Below are 13,972 nucleotides of genomic sequence, written 5' to 3' on the forward strand. Positions count from 1 at the left end.
TACTAGCCTCCACCACATTCTCTGGCAGCTCATTCCATACACGTACCCCTCTCTGCGTGAAATAGTTGCCCCTTAGGTCTCTTTTATATCTCTCCCCTCTCACCCTAAACCTATGCCCTCTAGTTCTAGACTCCCCAACCCCAAGGAAAAGACTTTGTCTATTTATCCTATCCATGTCCCTCATAATTTTATAAACCTCTATAAGGTCACCCCTCAGCCTCCAACGCTCCAGGGAAATCAGCCCCAGCCTGTTCAGCTTCTCCCTGTAGCTCACATCCTCCAACCCTGGCAACATCCTTGTAAATCTTTTCTGAACCCTTTCAAGTTTCACAACATCTTTCCGATAGGAAGGAGACCAGAATTGCATGCAATATTCCAACAGCGGCCTAACCAATGTCCTGTACAGCCGCAACATGACCTCCCAACTCCTGTACTCAATACTCTGACCAATAAAGGAAAGTATACCAAACGCCTTCTTCACTATCCTATCTACCTGCGATTCCACTTTCAAGGAGCTATGAACCTGCACTCCAAGGTCTCTTTGTTCAGCAACACTCCCTAGGATCTTACCATTAAGTGTATAAGTCCTGCTAAGATTTGCTTTCCCAAAATACAGCACCTCGCATTTATCTGAATTAAACTCCATCTGCCACTTCTCAGCCCATTGGCCCATCTGGTCTAGATCCTGTTGTAGTCTGAGGTAACCCTCTTTGCTGTCCACTACACCTCCAATTTTGGTGTCATCTGCAAACTTACTAACTGTACCACACATTAAGGGTAACAGTGGGTAGTTATAGCAATGTTGGGTTCAAAGGCCTGGAAGACCGTATGATAGATTTCCTCTGGTCTATTTATTGTATACTTAAAATATTGCTTCAAACATCAACTGCCCCTTGAAGACCTTCAACTCGGTGGAATATGCTCTTTGGCCTGCCTGAATCTTGTTGCTCTTCCAGTGTAAGGAGTTGACCTCAATCCAGTGTTGCAGACTGGCACACTCCAAGGTCCAGGACTACATGCTGAGGAATGTACTAAAGCTTTGAGCAGCTGCCACGATGGCGCAGTGAGGAAAGACCACCATTTACAGTCTTTCGGACAAAGCATAATGGGGGGGACCGTTCAGTTATTAGACCCTCCCATGCCTCAAATATATGTAAATAGTGTATTGTGTAAGTAATGCCTTTGGATTGTTGGAACTGTGGGGAAAGTCAGACTCCAATGTCTGTTTGTTCCTCATTTACAAATATTGTATAGAACGGAACTGCTTTAGTCACTATGTGTGTATAAAATCTTTTTATGAATAATGTATACTTCTGAAATAAAACGGAGACCATATTTTAAGTTTTTTTCAAAAAAATTACTTCAACACTTTACTAACAGATTTTTTGCTGAGTTCTTGGGAAACTGTTTGGTTGGACAACATTAGTAATATTTATAGAAAGGTTGTCACAACGGGGTCGGAGGTTAAGTCTGATGTAACTCTGCAGATGAGGAAGACAGCTCTCTTTGTGTTATGTGAAAATGACAGTAAAATGTGTTGGCTGTAACTTACTTTGAAAGCTGCAAAGACCGTGCAATATTGGGAAGGTTTTAACATATCTCCTGTCACAAAGACATGTTCAGACGTGTTTTAAATTCAAACAGGTTCGGAAGCGTAATTGATTTGTATAAAATAATCACTCATTGAATTATCGGACAAAAAACAAATTGCAGAAATTTAAACTTTCTCCGACTTTGCTCTGTCTGATCCCGGAAATACACTCTTAAATCGTGAAAATGATGAATGCTGTCATTTCAAGTCGTCGGGGGGGGGGGGGGAACACATCAAATCCAGTTCATTGTGCACTGATTTCGAACTCCAATATCCTCTGCAATATAAAGGTGTACCTTTTGATCGAATTCTAATGTTATTTACTGACGATAGTACTGGGTTCGAGTGATGTAAAAAAATAGTCAATATTTGTACAGGATTTCTCCAATTTGTTCTGGTTTTAGTTTTACATGGCAGAAATGCAAGTTCACTTGTGGAAAGAGCACGTAACAGAGTCACTGAAACTTTTGACATTTATATCCCTTTGTTAAACCATATCCTGGATTCTTGGAAACTTGATTCCAGCACTTGGCCGCAGGCACAACTTTAACTTTGCACAGTGAACTTCAAAGCTGAAAATGTGTTGCTGGAAAAGCGCAGCAGGTCAGGCAGCATCCAAGGAGCAGGAGAAACGACGTTTCGGGCATGCGCCCTTCTTCAGGCTCATGCCCGAAACGTCGTTTCTCCTGCGCTTTGGATGCTGCCTGACCTGCTGCGCTTTTCCAGCAACACATTTTCAGCTCTGATCTCCAGCATCTGCAGTCCTCACTTTCTCCTCACAGTGAACTTCAAGCCAGTGTTGTCCCTGTATTTCTTTCCTGTGCTCTACCTAGCTTTGCTCCACTGAGCAAATACAACCTGTGGGCTTTCAATAAAAACAGAAATCGCTGGAGAAACTCTGACCACATCTGTGGGAAGAAAGCAAAGTTAATGTTTTGAGTCAGTGACTCTTCATCAGACATTTACAGCCAAGAAAATCGTGGTATTCATGCTGAATATTCTTCCTAGCTGCTAACAGCTTTAATGAAGAGTCACAGGATTCAATGTTAACTCAGCTTCCTTCCGACAGATGCTGCCAGACCTGCTGAATTTCTCAGCAAATTCTGGTTTTTGTTTCAGTTCTGCAGTTCTTAGTTTTATATCACTGTAGGCTTTCACCACCCACTCTCTGCTGTACTGAACTATTAATGTTATAGACTTCTTTCAACCATTCATGGCTCTTCACATTTCCCTTAACCCTCAATAAGCAGAGCTAACTGCACTAATAATTTCCTGAGCTCGAGCTACATAAAACCCATGTAGTTTAGTTGTCTCTTGCAACATAGATAACAGCAACTTTGCTTAATGTGCAGTCTATTTCTCTCTCTCTAATTAATTGTGATTTCATAACAGCTCTTCAGTAATCCCTGAAATGTTTTGATTGACCTATTGAAAGGCTTGCAATAGACCCCACTCTAGTTACATGCAATTCTGTCTGGCAATGATGTTTTAGAATAGTTAAATGTAACAAACCCTCAGAATTCTCTGCTCTTCGCACATTACCATTTTCACAGAATGCTGGCTTACAGCACAAATTTTGTACAACAACAAAAGAATTTATCACATCATCCAGAGTACTGATGTTAATACTAATTGCTCATGTGGAGAGCTCACCCACTGTGAGGAGAAATTGGTTCAAGGTTACCATTCATGTGTGCATAGTGATTCTAAACATGGCTCTTGACTCATCCAATCTAAATTGGCTCAATTAAAAGAATCCAGTCATACTTTAGTGATTATCATGTACAAAGTACAACATCAGTTGACTACCATTAACTATTAACAACCCCCCTCCTAGGCACAATTCAATGTACAAAGGGCAGTGACTCCCTGTAACTATGCCTACAGTGCAACTATTAATATCATTATGGGGTCAGTTAATCAGTGATTGGAGTCATCTGGTGACTAATACTAAGCATAGGTCATTTTAAAAAAAACATGATTTTAATGTTATCATGATGCATTACATTATTCAAATGAATAATTTTCAAAATTACACTACTCTGGGGATTTTTCGATGCCAATATTTCAATCATATCTATGCTTTACTGGACCATAAACTCCTCTATCCTTTAGATGAAGTATACCATGTTGCCATTTACTAACTGGCAATATTTTCCACACTTAGTTTTCTCTTTTGTCACTGGATTTGATAATGTTCATCAGGATAAACCTAACTCTGACTCTTCCTGGTCAGGCAAAATGGAGTGGAAATCATGTGACCTTGGCCAATTGAAAATAATTATCCTTTCTATACTATACATTTCATTGAATATTGTTAATGTTGTTGATGACAATCTATTCTAGACGTACATGTTACTCGGTCCCCATGAAGGCTCCACCTCCTCAACGTGAACCCTTGCCTAAGGAGTAGGGATTTTCAGATTAAACTCAGCACTCGTCCTCGACTCTCCATGAGAGGAAACATTCTCTCAACATTTATTTTGTCAAGCCCCTTAATTCTAAATGTTTCATCTCTCTAATATTCTAAACTCCAGTTTGAGACTATGGCAACTTGCACTTCTAACATTTGCTCTTAGTTGAATTGAGCAGAGCTATAGTTCTCTAATTGGTTGGTATCTCCACACAGCTCAAGGGATCACAAGACTTGAATTTCAGCATGGTGTTCTTTTTCCCGAGATTACATTTCACAGGCCACCTTCCTATGGTCTCCTAACTTTACCCCCTCAGCCATGCCATTGTCCACCACCAGACTTGCCTATCCCAACAATCTCCAAGGTAGTTTCGTTTCCCCAAGCTCCAAAAGCTTCGGGTAACTTGTGAAAATCCCACTTATTCAATAATTACTAAGCCACTCTGGTCTTGGTACGCTTCGCAATGTCTCTGATTTAAAATGCCTTTGTGACTCAGTGCAATGTGACTTTGATTCTCGGGTGATGTCAGTAGTTGCAAGGCTTTTAAAAGTCTCTGATGCCTTGGTGATGGGTTTTCTTTTTGTATCTGATTCTTGGGTGCTGTGGTGTGATGTGATGTGTTAGTAGTCGGGTGCGTTTTGTTAACGTCTGATTCATGGGTTTGGGTGCGTAAGATATCCCGGGCAAAGATTTGCTCGGACAGCCTCAATGGTAGCTGCATGTGGTGGAGTGGGGCGAGGGAGCTGTCAGGCTTGGTAACCATTTAAAGCCGGTTGAAAAGCTATGGCCCGGGTGCTAATCGTTGGTGCCGGTCTCACTGGCAGCCTGTCCGCCTCCCTGTTACGCAGAGAGTTGCCGAACAAGCTACAAATCTTTGTCTGGGAGAAGGCGAGAGGCGCAGGTCAGTGCGGAAGCGGTGTTCCGGAGCACGTGACCCTGACCGGAGACTGATACATTCCAGGGGGGCGGGGCCTACCGCTAGTTTCAATAGGGGACTTTCCGGCTGCAGTTTCTCTACCTGGCCACCAGGTGGGGAAGATGTCGCCGTCAGAAGTAGAGAGAGGGAGGAAATTCCAGTCTCAGTACAATCTTCAGGGGGAGCTTGTGCTCTGAACACAGAAAGCTAGCACAGGGTGGAGTAGGTTATCAGGAAGTTTAATGGAATGTTGGTCTATATTTCGAGGGAGTAGGGAAATCTAACTGCAACTGTACATGGTGCTAAGCAGATCACATCTGGAAAATTGTGTGTAGTTTTTGATCCCCTTATTTAAGATATCATTTCATTGGAGGCAGTTCAGAGAAGGTTCACTCGGATGACCCCTGTTCTGGAGAGATTATCTTACGTGCAAAGACTAAAAACATTGGGACTCTACTCACTAGAGTTTAGAGGAAAGCAAGGTGATCCAATAGAAACATGTAGATTCTTAAGAGGTTTGACAGGGTAAATGCTGAAAGGATGTTTCCCCTCATGAGTCTAGGACCAGGGGGCATAGTCTCAGAACAAACAGATACCAATTTAAAATAGAGTTGAGGAGGAATTTCTTCTCTGACGTTTTTGTGTCTTTGGAATGCCTTGCCACAGAGAGCAGCCTATTTCTTATGGTCTTATGATCTTATTCATTTAAGCAGATCAGATTTGACTTAATCTTAGCTGCTGTCCTCTTGGTATATGCTCTGGGTGTTACTCAAAGGATATGTTTTCACGTTGTGATCATGAGAATACAAAACTTGCATGAAGGTTTGAAGAGCCAGACAGGCATAATGGACAGATTGGCTGGTGGACCTCATGATAGCATATATGTTAAGTCAAAAAGAGTTGCAATATCAATGCAAATTCTAAATGTTTCACATCAGTGAATCCTATCTGCAATGCAGGTGCTGTCATCAAATAGGCAGCAGTCAATTTATGAACAGTAACACAACCAAAGGGGCCCATGGGGTGTATAAACCTCAAAGTGCACCAGTTAGACCGAATGGCCTGTTCCTGTGCTACACTGATTGGAAATGTAGAGTTGTGACCAGATACCCATTTTAGATTCTACCCAGTTTTATGCCATGTTAACCTCCTACTGTGCAGGTGAGGTTAACGTCTGAGCTTGGATCTAACTGATTCTTTCAAGTTGAATTTGACTACACCACATTGCTGGTTATTGTCCAGAAAGACAGGTAATGCCAACTTTCTCCTCATACAGAAATGTATTGTTGTCCTTCATTTTCTCAATGAAAATCCAGCTTGACAAAATTATCGAAGTGAAAAGTTCAACCCAGCAATTCACCTGATTCAGTAGATTGTTCTCTTTTAAAAGGGATCCAGCCCATCATGTTTCCATTTTGCAGAGGTGTGGGCAGGATGCATTCAAGCTCCTCATGGCAGTTTGTATGCAGCCACGGAGGTGGGCAAATGTTAAGGAGAGTTGGTTAGAAGGCCTGTCACTGTTTTGTGGGATTTTATCCCAGTTTCTTAAAAAGCTAATACACCCTCACCCCCTTTGCCCCTCCCCTTACCCCTATGTCAGCTCCATGCTCCTTCCACAGTCCTCCCGCATTTCCAATGAACATTCAACCATATACAATATTGAATATTGGCAAGTCAAAAATCTGCTTTCAGAAAATTACCACTCTTACAAGCCTGTAACTTTGGCAAAAAGCAGAGCCATTATATGTTCGGTAACAGTACTTCACCACACTCACCCTTGTCCAAATAAATATGCAAAGATTGAAAGAATGAATTCAAAATGAAGAATAACATACCATAAACTCACTAAGGAACTCAATCAAAGCAAACACACATGAAAACAGACTCTTGTTAAACTCATCTAATAGTGGTTTGTGGCTCAGCTAAGTATTCATCATAATAAGACCATCTGTAAACTGTATCAACAGAAACCTTTGGTCAGACATCTCTTTTTCCAACTGGCTTTATTTAGGGTGTTTAACTGAGCTATATGACTCACAAAGAGATTAGTTTAGCTGGGGTCGAGTTTCACAAGTGGGAGTGGAGCATTTGCTTTGATTGACTGACATCTTTATGAGGGTATAATAAGTTATCACTTGTTTCTTTCAATCTCTACATGTTTGTTTGGGCAAGTTTAAGACAGTGTGAGGTGAAATGAAGCTTCTGTTATGGCAATTGTAATGGCTCTGTTTGAGAGGTTATAGTATTGTAAAAGCAGCAACTTTTGAAAGCAGATTTTTAATGGATATTGGTTAGGAGCATTTCAAGCTTTTATGGGGCTTATTGGTTCTATAGTACAAACTGGACAAGTGGGCATGGAGGGTAAGAGGGCCACAGAAGGAGCATGAAGGATATGGAAAGGGCATGATAGGAGTGTGAAAGGGGAATGGGGTGCTAAGACCTTTTTAATGTACCTCTCAAAATGTTCTCAAGTCCAAATTGAGTTTCATGATTCCTTTGAAGGAAAGCGAACTGGCTTAATTCCACAAAAAAATGACAGTGGGTGTGAGATACCTTCCCTGCAATGGAGCAGAACAGATCAGGAGGGCAGGTTGCCAACTCACTACCTGCGTCATTATCACACAATGGGGGAAAATTGGCTGTGACAGGAATAGAAGCAGGAATCTCGGAATTGTATCTTGCTGGTCATTTCGCAAGGCCTCCAAAGCCAGTCCGACTCTGCAAAATTCCATTTCATAATAACAAGCTCCCATTCAGCATTCAGAATGAACAGATTTCTGATAAATATTCTTGTCCTATTTATGTAAATATTCAAAACTATTCTGACTATTTATTATTTATGCTTTTGTGGGGTGCTTATTGCATTACAAATTTTGTACAATTTAAAGGGAGATGAATATTGGCTAATTGAAATTATTTTATGAGTATGGTGCAACATTTTGAACCTAACGAAACTACATGTCTGTTGATTGCTGGTGGAGATTTGTGGCACTGTTTAATATTGCACTGTTCAGGCTTTTTTTTGGTTTTGCAGTCTTTGCAATTCAAATGCCTTCCAGAGGGTATAGCTCTGTTTCCCACAAGTACTTATTACTTGTGAATTAATTCCCACCCACTCAAGCAGAGCTCAGGACCTCTTTACTGCTTCCACCAACGACCACAGGAAACTGTAGGATAGAAGGCAGTGAAAATTAATTTTTAATTTTTAAGTATCAGGTAATCCAATGATGGAAAGTAGCAAAACAATTATGGAAGTGTAGATTAGTTGAGCCAGCATTTGAAGGTGAAAAGCCAAATTTTGGATGTGAACTTTCAAACATATGTAATAATGGAGACTAGTCTTCATGTACAATGTATTTGAGCATAAATAGAACAGCAGACTTTTTTTATAGTGCCTTTCACAACCTCAGGACGTCTTATAGTACATTGCAGCCAATGAATTAGTATCTGTAGTGTAGTCATTACTTTATTGCAGCCAATTTGTGCACAGCAAGCTCCCACATGCAACAATGAGGTAATAAACAGAGCATTTGTTTCCATGATGTTAGTTGAGAACTAAATGTTGGGCAGGTGGAACTTCTTTGTAAGAGTAGCACGTGATCTCTGCCAACCAGCTGTGAGGGCAGACATACTAGATTTGTTTGAATATTTAAACATTTACTCAGGTGTTGACTCTGTGTCTGTATCGGAGATTCTTGTATATGCTGTTTGGTCTCCTTTGGCTAATTCCCAGATTCTTGCTATTTCCAATGTGCCATATTTGCTCTCTCTCCTAGCCTTAATTGTGCATTGAGTAAGAGAATTATAGCGAGAGAGCCAACCTCTACTGATCCTATTCACGATGAAGATTCTATATTTTCTACTGTCGTAAGCCAGTAAGGCAGAAGTAATGGAACAAAAATGGGCAGTATGTTGGAACATGGGTTCTAAAACAGGTAAAATGAAAACAAAGTGGCAGATAAACCCAGCAGGTCTGTGGAGAGAGAAACAGAGTTAATGTTTTGATATGACTCTTCTTCAGAACTCTACTTCTGTCACTACAGATGCTGTCAGACCTGCTGAGTTTCTCCAACATTTTCTGTTTTTACTTCCTGCATCTGCAGTATTTTTCTTCTATTCAAAACAGGAAATATGAATCTTGCAATACTGACTCGAGCAAATAAGGACACTGACTGTCTGATTGATTGCATGTCCATTTGGTGTGCTGACAACTTAAATAATGTGTGACGTCAGTGTTTCCTCTTAAATGTTGGAGCAAAGTTGCTTCTATTTGCTCCATCCTAACTCTAGTAAACATAGTATTTAGACATCCTTTCTGGCCATGTTAGCAAAATGTAGTAATTTTTACCACCGCCTGAGTTAAAATAGTTTCTAGGACATTTCCCTCTTTGTTGCCACTGCGTATATTACGTTTGCAGATTTGATCAGCAATATTAATGCTACCTTCAACGAAATGCTCTCTAAGTTGTACATTGATCATACCAGAGTCCAGACATATTTCTGAAGTATCTGAATTGTATTTTGTAGAGCACAGAGTGTGAAGAATATAGATTATGGGAAGTCAAAGGGAATAAGAGCTCTCAGCGTCAAATGTTTTTGCTTTAAGGAGGAAGAATGAACACCAGCAGAAGTCCCCATGACCCAAACTGCGTGGCTGATCTGGGAGCACAATACATTACAGTAACACCATTCTATGCAGAAAAGTATCAGAGGTATTTGAAAAGATTCTTATTGTTTGTAATTCAGTATCCCATGAGATAACTATGTTATACTTTAAAACTATGACAATTGTACTTCACTGTTAAGTTTATTGTAATTTGTTGGTAAATGTGAGCAACAGGGTTTATTGAATGATATCAATTTTCTCTCAGAATTAACACCATGTCTATAATTATACACTATATAGGTTGTATTAAATTGTAGCAGCCTTTTATAATTTAGTATAGTTTTAAAAATCTGTATTCTATCTGTATGAACAAGGACTTATATAACCTTACTTAGTTTGGGGAGAGAGAGAAGAGCATTAAGCTATTTTAACTGTGATACTTTCATACAGAAGTGTTTTCCCTTGTTATTTCTATCACAACTTTATCTGGTCTCAATTTGTTAGCAAGCAATTTCTTATGACAGCACCTTTTGGAAAACACACATGTACTGTGAGGCTGAATAAAAAAAGAGCAGAATTGATCTAAGACTGTCACAGTGGCATAACCTGAAGTGTTAGAGCTTGGCCACTAAGAAGTACTTGTTCACAAAAAATGTCGAGGAGATCTGCAACAGTCTCCCCCAAAAGGCTGTAAGATCCTGGAGGTTCAACGAAAATATTAAGAATGAGATTTATAAATATTTGTTTGATAAGAATGTTAGATGGTATGGAGCAAATACAGAACAGGTTAATATGAAACATAATTAGATTGTATTTCTTCAAGACATGATGTGTAAGATGAGGTAACACTGATATTAACAATCACATGCGTTCAGGCCTCTGAGAAGAGAGAGTGGAATAGCTTGTATGGGAGAATGGTCAATAAAGATCAGTAAATAGAAGAGTATTCATTGAATAGAAGAGTATTCCAGAACTCCTGGGAGTCAGACCATAATCATGCTTAGTAAAGGTACAGACTGAGATGCAGCACACTTAAAGAGGAGACAGTACTGTGTAAGGAAGCAGGCACTTAGCACTGCAGGACAGAACTCCCAAAATGCATCCATGAGAGTGAGCAACCAAGGCTGGTATCAGTAAAGACAGATCAAATCAAAATGGAATTGAGGCACAGGTCGATCCATAATCAAATTGAATGGCAGAACAGTTTCCTGTTCCTGTGCTCTTAGAATAAATTATTAGTATGAGAGAAGAATAAGACACATTTTGCCTTTGTACAGTGGAGCAGTGTATTGTAGTCCTAACCGGAATGGTGGATGCACTTCTCTTTGTAGATCACTGTAGGAGCTGCTGATCCACTTATGCACATACAAGTCAGTGGTAGGGATAGACAATCTGCTTCCTCAAGCTCCAACATTCGATAAGATCAATGGCTGATCTGAACTGGTCAAGGACCTGAAAGAAAGTTATCTGCTGCTATATTGAGCTGTGAAGATCAGGGAAGAACGTGGGGGGGAAAGAAAACAACTGAGGTATATTATCTTCATCCATTATATTGGAGAAGAGTTATTAATTTATGCCACATTTGAGTCCAATTCTTTACCTGGGCACCTTTTAGGTCAGTGATTCAGGAAAGTTGTTTTCTTTCTCTCTCTCTCTATTATGAATTTTATTGGGCATTTTCAATTCCAGTATCAACACTAAGCTATAAGTTAACTGACCGATGTTGAGAAGTCACCGGATAGGATCTTAATACAAGCTTTTGAATGTTGTATGGTCGTCTTTGGAAGTTGAATTTAAATTTCATTGAAAAGCAACTTATGTGTTTGAATGAATTTCTTCCTCTTCTAATTTTGTATACATTGTACTCCAGCACCAGAGAATAATGTTTAACAGATTTCCATTTCAATTATACTATTTACATTTTTATGTTTGGTTGTTAATTCTTAGTTTTTAGGTTGAAGGATTTACTCTGTTATGTTTGGCATTGGTTGGTATTCACAATATTCTATCATCCAAGGTGAGTCTAAGAGAAAAGAATCTTCAGTCTATTTGATTGACCACAATACTGACCCTACACTTCCCAGCACAGTGCAACAGTTCATGTTGCAACCCATGCCAGGAGTTGCATGTCCAGGTGTAAATAAGTATGCCTTGACAACTGTTCAATACTTAAGTCTAGTTTAGAGTGGTGCTCGAAAAGCACAGCAGGTCAGGCAGCATCTGAGGACCAGGAAAATCGACGTTTCGGGCAAAAGCCCTTCATCAGGAATGGAGGCAGGCCTAACTGTTCAATACTTGCACTTTGATCTTGCTGACCATGAACTTGCACTATGTTGGGCTCTGCCTGATGTATCTGAAAGCACTACTTCAGGTTTATACACTTCATTCCAGTCAATATTTCATGCATTTCTGTAAAGCACCCCCTGATAGAGTCATAGAGATATACTATGGTCCAATCATCCATGCTGACCAGATATCTCAACCTAATCTAGTCCCACTTGCCAGCACTTGGCCCATATCCCTCCAAACCTTCTTATTCATATACCCATCCAGATGCTTTTTAAATGTTGCAATTGTACTAGCCTTCACCACTTCCTGTGGCAGTTCAATCCATACACGTACCACCCTCTGCATGAAAAGTTGCCCCTTAGGTCTCTTTTATATCTTTCCCCTCTAACCCTTAACCTATTGTTTTAAAAAATTCTCAAGGTCAGGTTCGTAGGAGAGTAGTCTGACACAGAACAAACGACCAAGAGGCGAGTCTGCTAGAATATGGGCATTTTATTCCCCGCAGCGTCGCCACAACGGGTCTGGCTTATACTCACTCTACATGTTACCGGAACTGGGAGCCGTCAGTTCTCGTAGAGCGGTTGCCAACAACCCACGCTCGGCGGTTAAACGTAACCCCGGAGCAGACTCACCGAACTGGAGACTTTTCCAGCTGATATACTCTTTTCCAGATATAAACATTCATGTGAACAGCAGAGCAAGGCTAAAAAACACATTCCATTCTGGTTACATACAGATAAGAAGATTCACACGGGGAGGTGTGTAATAAGATTCACACGGGACTAAGCAACACCTCCATTCCGGTTAGATTCACACATGTATTGGGACATAATTTTTAACCGTTTCACCACATTCCACTGCTTGGAATTTTACACCACATTCCACTGCTTGGCCCAATACATGTGTTACATTATGCTTAATTCAGTTCAATTCGTTTCAGTTAATTTCAGTTCAGTCAATTCAGTGTAGTTCAATTCAGCTCAGTTCAGGTCTGTTCAGTTCAATTCAATTGTGTTCAATTCAGTTCCGTCCATTTCAATTCAATTTAGCTCAGTTCCATTTTGTTCCGTTCAATTTGATTCACTTCAGTTCCACTCAGTTCAGTTCAGTTCAATCCCATTCAATTCTGTTAACTCCGCTTACATGCCCACATCCTCCGCTGTACCCCAGGCAAGGGGTTCTTCGGCAGGACTGGGATCCTCTCTCAAACAAACTGCCACGTACATGCCCACATCCATGCCATCCCGGGACGGTCGGGACCTCCACAGTTTGTTCTTCTGGTTTCTTAGTCTTTTTCCAAAACATTGTTCTGTATCAAAATCTCTCCTCAATTGCGATTGATCCTGCCGACTACGCCAAATGTTTTAAAAAATTCTCAAGGTCAGGTTCGTAGGAGAGTAGTCTGACACAGAACAAACGACCAAGAGGCGAGTCTGCTAGAATATGGGCATTTTATTCCCCGCAGCGTCGCCACAACGGGTCTGGCTTATACTCACTCTACATGTTACCGGAACTGGGAGCCGTCAGTTCTCGTAGAGCGGTTGCCAACAACCCACGCTCGGCGGTTAAACGTAACCCCGGAGCAGACTCACCGAACTGGAGACTTTTCCAGCTGATATACTCTTTTCCAGATATAAACATTCATGTGAACAGCAGAGCAAGGCTAAAAAACACATTCCATTCTGGTTACATACAGATAAGAAGATTCACACGGGGAGGTGTGTAATAAGATTCACACGGGACTAAGCAACACCTCCATTCCGGTTAGATTCACACATGTATTGGGACATAATTTTTAACCGTTTCACCACATTCCACTGCTTGGAATTTTACACCACACCTATGCCCTCTAGTTCTGGACTCCCTGATCCCAGGGAAAAGACTTTGCCTATTTACCCTGTCCATGGTTTTGTAAACCTCTATAAGGTCACCCCTCAGCTTCCAATGCTCCAAGGAAAACAGCCCCAGCCTATTCAACCTCTCCCTATACCTCAAATCCTCCAACCCTGGCAACATCATTGTAAATCTTTTCTGAACCATTTCAAGTTTCACAACATCTTTCCGATAGGAAGGAGACCAGAATTACATGCAATATTCCAAAAGTGGCCCAACCAATGTTCTGTACAGCAGAAACATGACCTCCCAACTTCTGTGCT

At 40.7% G+C, this 13,972-nt stretch overlaps 1 protein-coding gene across 4 annotated transcripts in view; it reads left to right on the plus strand.

The window, feature by feature from the left end:
• Positions 1 to 1,522: 1,522 nt before the first annotated feature.
• Positions 1,523 to 13,972, plus strand: part of rnls (renalase, FAD-dependent amine oxidase) — a 165,313-nt gene continuing 152,863 nt past the window's right edge. Inside the window, exons 1-2 of one of the 4 annotated variants that reach the window (XM_043712401.2) lie at positions 1,523 to 1,644; positions 9,528 to 9,633. In XM_043712401.2, the coding sequence (XP_043568336.2) occupies positions 9,536 to 9,633 (98 nt within the window). In that variant the 5' untranslated portion in view covers positions 1,523 to 1,644; positions 9,528 to 9,535. Of the gene's footprint in view, positions 1,645 to 4,667; positions 4,907 to 9,527; positions 9,634 to 13,972 lie in introns of those variants that run through there. The other 3 variants (XM_087999044.1, XM_043712396.2, XM_043712397.2) reach the window with 3 other exon arrangements.

The sequence above is a fragment of the Chiloscyllium plagiosum genome, unplaced genomic scaffold (genome assembly GCF_037043375.1).
Source record: "Chiloscyllium plagiosum isolate Xiang-an unplaced genomic scaffold, Cpla_swu_hap1 HiC_scaffold_22, whole genome shotgun sequence".
NCBI lineage: Eukaryota > Metazoa > Chordata > Chondrichthyes > Orectolobiformes > Hemiscylliidae > Chiloscyllium > Chiloscyllium plagiosum.